The 5,950-nt window shown below is 41.3% G+C and overlaps 1 protein-coding gene across 1 annotated transcript in view; it reads left to right on the top strand.

Annotated features, from left to right (window-relative positions):
• Positions 1-1,342: 1,342 nt before the first annotated feature.
• LOC119423043 (E3 ubiquitin/ISG15 ligase TRIM25) overlaps positions 1,343-5,950 on the top strand; it is a 9,856-nt gene continuing 5,248 nt past the window's right edge. Inside the window, exons 1-2 of the mRNA XM_037690451.1 lie at positions 1,343-1,432; positions 3,915-4,530. Coding sequence (XP_037546379.1) covers positions 3,919-4,530 — 612 coding nt within the window. The 5' untranslated portion in view covers positions 1,343-1,432; positions 3,915-3,918. The remainder of the gene's footprint in view (positions 1,433-3,914; positions 4,531-5,950) is intronic.

Genomic DNA, 5,950 nt, shown 5'->3' on the forward strand with positions numbered 1-5,950 from the left:
TCCAAAACATGTGATTTACATCCAGAAAAAGAGGAATTAAAGTTTCCAAAAGCAAAATCTCAGAATGAAAGTAACAGAGCTGCTCCAACATGCAGCCACCTGGAGCGGCGCAATTCTAGAAATGAATGGCTTTAAATGGCTTTGTGCTAATTTTTACTGCTTAGGCTTAGGGGTTATATAAATTTTAAAAGTAATTTTATTTTATGGCAGTTAAAAAAATAAGAGTAATTTCCCCATCCCAGGATTCCCCAAAAGATTATTATTTTTATTTATTTATTTTTTACTTTTTTATTTTTATTTTATTGAAGTCTGGAGTGTTTGGAGTTTTCATAAGACCCATCGGCAGCCCGGTCTATCTGCCAGCGAAACTTTGGTTTTGGTCAAATCTGCAACACGGCACACCCAATGTTGGCAGGGGGTGCCTGTGTGGATCAACAGTTTTCTACGCTAAATGTTTACTCGTGCACAACACAAGTGATTTTATTTATTTTTTCGATTTTATGTCTGAACTAAAAGAGTTTTGTTGGAGAACACTAGCGAATATTGACAGCACCCTGCAGACACCTATGGGCTAATGTAAAAATCCACATTAGAAGGATAGAAAACTGAAAAAAAAAGGCACTTTTTAATGAATGTCAATTTTATGATAATATTTATGTTTCTATAATTTTAACAGTTTGTTGCTTTTACGATTTCAATTGATTTTATAGATTTTTATTCTGGCCCTGCGATGGACTTGCGACCCGTCCAGGGTGTACCCCGCCCCTCGCACAGTGATTGCTGGACATGGGCGACCCCCGTGACCCAAAATGGAAGAAGCGGGTAAAGATAATGGATGGATTTTTATTCTCGCTTTTATGTGTTATCTGTGCACAGCACTTTGGCCAACGCAGTAAAGTGCTTTATAAATAAAGTTGTATTGCATTTGTATGATAAAAATTGAATTCACTTTTAAAAGGTTAATTTTCCCCTGAAGAGATTTTAAAGGATAGTAAACAATTCTGATGAGGTTAAAAACAATTATAAAGATTTTTAGGATTTGTCAGGAAAGGCCATGTTTGCTGACACCATCCAGAAAAGAAACAAAAAACTGAAATACGCTAAATAAAAACACAAACAACAACAAAGAACATGGCTGGTTTATTCACACAAGATCTTCTGAGGGTTAAAGCAATTAATTATGACAATCTTGACCCCACCTTGACATTTCGGGACCCAGAGAGGGGGTCTTGGAAGTCCTGGACCAGACTGCCCCTTTAAGGGAGCAGCAGCGCCCCTGCTGGGCCGAATGAGAACTGCAGCCCTGAATCCGAACCGGAAGTGGACCGAGAGTTCTGCTGAAACTCAGACGCTGCAGTGCGCTAAAGGTCTGGACCAGCTTCACTTTATTACCAGCGTTTAATCTCCATCAACAGAACCCAGAGGACCGAAGGTAAAGAGAGATTTAAAATGATTATTGTGAGTTTAAATGTTCTTAAAGGTCAAAGAGCGCGACGCTGTTATGTTTGTTTGACAAAAGTCTTTAAATTAAACTCTGACGTTTTGTTTATCTAATTAATTACAGTCACTCTAAATCATATTATATAAATCTATAAATTAAATATGATTTTATGTTGTTTTTTTCAGAGATTAATCGAAGCCTGTTTGTTACTTTCGTTTCAGCGTTAAGTTTCGTTTCTCCCTCTCAGCCAAACTGGCAACATTTATTTAATTTATAACAAATTACATTTATTTTATTTATACCCAATAATTTTGGATGAATTAGTCCTTAATGTAACTCCTGAAACACATTTAAATCAGACAAATGAGTTCAATTTTAGAACCTGAGCAGCATAATTTGTGAAATAAAATGTCACTAACGTCATATGTTAGTTAAATATAAACCAATTTAAAAATAATTAGTCAAACTACCAAAATTGTAACAAGTTTGCTTGAACATCTAAAAGTAGTTTAGATTTAAAATATAATATTTATGCTAATTTTTTATTTAGTTTTTCAAATGAAGACAAAACCAACTCAAAATAACATTTGCACAAATAAACAGCTTGTTAACAATTATATCTAAGAATTTCTTATTTATGACAAAACATTGTGTAATGTGAAATTAAGTGTGTAAAAGTTCATAGAAAGGAAAAATGTGATTAATCCCAAATCTGGACTTGGTTTATGGATAAACTCGACTAATCCCAGGGTTATGAAGATGAGCAGATCCAGGACCTGAGTCTTCATTCAACCTTTATTCAGACAGGTTAATCCCATTGAGCCTCGGGGAGTCATTTACCAGAGAGACCTGATTTTTTTTTTAACAAAGAGTGAGGACAACAGTGGATAACAATAGACGATCGTAAAAGAGGCATACAAATTATTATTATTTTTACAAATTAAAAGAAAATGGCAACCAAAAGGACAGTCAAAAGGAAAAAGTAGCGAAAAAAAAAACCCCAGCTAGATTATAAGGCGGTGTGAAAAACTAAAAACAGGAACATGTCTGCGTTGGTTCTTGCCAGGAACTTAGCAAATATTTAAAGCCACTTAGAGAAGTCAAGGTCGAGAGCTTCAGATATTTTTGCAAGATATTCCAGGAGCAGAGTAGGAGAAGGCCCTTTCGCCTAGTTCAGTCCTCACTGAGGGGACACTGCAGGTAATAATGTCCTGAGAGCGCACGCTGCAGCTGCACTCACGCAGAGACATGTAGGAGGAGATGTATGAAGGCAGCAGACCAAGAAGTGATTTAAAGATGAAAATGTACCAGTGGGAGAGTCTACGTGAAGTTAATAATGATGATGAGTCGAGCACAAATGTTATATTCTGCCCACACTGCTGGATATAACGCCCAAGTTGGTCGGGTTAAAATGTTCTCCACCTTGGATGCCTCAGGTTGGTTCTGGTAGATTCCATTGGACTCTAGCTGTTCACCGGGAACATGCTCAGCAGCAACATTAAGGTGCTTCAGGTGCATTAGCAGTCCACAATTTTATTAAAGGAACAAATGGCTTATGATCAGTTCGTAGACATACATGGCCCGTGCCTTGAATGTAGCGGGCAAAACATTTGCAGGTCCAAACAGATGCCAGACATCCTATTTCGATCTTCAAATATCTTTTTCTGCGTCCACGAGTGCGTGCGACCTGATGCTTTGATTGTCCACTGCATCCAAGTGATGGTCGTGCGCCTCTTTGTTAGACCCGAAAACAAGAATGTCGTCCGTTACAACAAACGCCAGGCGCCCGAAGCAAAACCGCCTGTCAAGAGTTATTAACGTGGTCAGTTTCGAACAGTTAGTGGAGGCAGACACTCTCAAGACATCCATTACATGTAATCTGCCAGTCAGACATGCAGAGCCAAGTCAAGGTGTATGTGAAGAATGTGATGGCCAGCAAACTTAAAAAAGGATCTGTTGTGAGATTTTCCTTTATTGTCCTAGTAAGGCTACCATAGTTGTTGCTCTGGAACATGTGCGGATGCAGAAAAATACATAAATGGGTCTCGTACGCTCCCGATGTGGCATAAAAGTGCTCCAGAGATACTGCGTCGTCTTCCCTCATCATGACGCTAACATTAATGCTAACCTAGCTTGCATCGCTGCTGGAATAGCTAGCATTAGCTGAGTTATCAGACGTAAGGAATACAAATATTTAAAGAAGTTTTGTGAAAATTCCTAACTTTAATGTCAAACAACAAAGACTCACCGTCATCTGTTAGATTCTGTCAATGACCATCGAACCGTTGACGGTACGCCGCAGGGCAGAACCAAAATCGGTTAAATTTTATTTAACGTTTTTACTTAAAATGAACAATCTCATTCGGCTTTGGTTATTTTTGTAAACAGTGTTAAGTAGCTAAAATATCTGATTTTAAAATTTAAATAAGCTTCATTGGCTTTAAAAAAAAATCTCCCTAATCTCTTCTTAAAGTGCGATGGCCTCAGCGGAGGATCTTGAGTTTTCTCTGGTGGGTCTGGAGGAGGATCTGACCTGCAGCATCTGTCTGAGCACCTTCATCTGTCCGGTCACCATCCCCTGTGGACACAACTTCTGCCGGGACTGCCTGCTGGCCACCTGGAAGGACTCCTTCAGCTGCCCGCAGTGTCGGACCCTGTTCGCCACCAAACCCGAGCTGAAGAAGAACACGGTCCTCAGCACCGTGGTGGAGACCTTCAGGATCCGGACCAACAAGAGCGAATCCGTGGTTCTGGTGGAGGAGAGCCAACCCAAGGAGGAGGAGGAGAAGAAGAAGGGTGTGATCCGCTGTGACACCTGTATGGAGGCCGAGGCGGCTCAGACCTGCCTCACCTGTATGGCCTCCTTCTGCGAGGAGCACCTGCGGCCCCACCGGGAGAACCCCACCTTCCGCCTCCACCAGCTGAGCCAGCCCGTGGCGGACCTGATGGATTGGATCTGCCCCAACCACCACAAGCTGATGGAGCTCTTCTGTACCCAACATGGCCGACTGATCTGCAGCCTGTGTCTGCAGCAGGGCCACAAGGACTGCAGCTTCACCACATCTGAGGAGGAGAGGAGCCGGAAGCAGGTCTGTAGGTTAACACTCCACAGCTAATCCACCTTAGCAAACACCTAAATATCTATAACTCAGCTAAACTTACAGTTATTGAGCTAAAATCTGACGTGGTTGTAGAGGAGTCATCAACATATACACTGATCTTTAACAAATGTCCCAGTTTTACATGAAATGGAAGTTGACGTCAGTGATGAGGTTTGACCAAGCGGGCTGTAACTCGTGTCACCATTATCTTAGTTTAAACCATTTCTGACTTACGACCAAACATTAATAAGGGTTCTTGAGTGCTGATGCATCGACAGGGCCCTTCAATGTAACAAAGACAGATTATGGTCTGTTTTGTTGTCCCCCTCCGCCATCTGTCCGTGCATGCTGTGGGCGCCATAACTTGAAAAATAAGTGAGGTACCGACTGCCATTTTGGTGCGTCACTGCATCTAGACCTAAGGAAGTTTCCTTTTTAAAAAATGGGTTGCCACGTCAAAATCCAAGATGGCCACCACCATATACGTGTATGTAAAAAAAAAAAAAGAATAGCCACCCCTCTCATTTGAGGAACATACTTGCAAACTTGTTGCTTTTCGGCGAAAATCGCCAATTTCAATCAAAAATATGTCATTTACATAAATCATCTATATCCGAAGAGGTTTTTTTTTTTTCCGGGGCTGGGGGTGTCAGAGACATGGTAGATGGCATAATTTCCCATTGACTGAATTTACGCAGCACTAAGCTAGCGCTAAGTCGTGCAAAGCTTATGCTAGCTCGTTATGCTCGCGTGCTGGAAGTTGTCGACTGGGGGGGGGGGGGGGGGGGGATGATATGTTACAAAAACGGGGCACTATGTCTGTAGCATCTTAGCTAACGAGTCTGTATTGTGCGCCGCTAGGTTAGCGCTACATATTTAAGAAAAGAGTTTTTGCTATTAGCAAAATGCTTCGCGCTGTTTGAACAATTTTCAGTCAGGTCATCTGGACAGTTTCTTTTTTTATTGTGTTGAAACGTTTCACCTTCCATCCAGAAGGCTTCATCATTCAAGGAAACACGCAACACAAAACTGATTCTTCACCCAACAGCTTACTCCAAAGTGGAACAAACTATTTATCTTGGTGCTAAGATGGTGTCTTGTGGTTTCAGCACACACACACACACACAAAAAGAAACTGTCCAGATGACATGACTGAAAATTGTTGGATTGTATACCTGGATTGTTGAGCATGGACTTTGTTGGTTTTGAACCAGTTTGACATGACTGTCGACGAGGGAGAGGGCCGGTACCAGAGGAGGGGGCGTGCCAAAGAGACCATCTTAGCACCAACATAACTGGTTTGTTCCACTTTGGAGTAAGCTGTTAGGGGAAGAATCAGTTTTGTGTTGTGTGTTTCCTTGACTGATGAAGCCTTCTGGATGGAAGGTGAAACGTTTCAGCACTAAAA

Source organism: Nematolebias whitei, chromosome 16 (assembly GCF_014905685.2).
Source record: "Nematolebias whitei isolate Nwh7 chromosome 16, NemWhi1, whole genome shotgun sequence".
Lineage (NCBI taxonomy): Eukaryota > Metazoa > Chordata > Actinopteri > Cyprinodontiformes > Rivulidae > Nematolebias > Nematolebias whitei.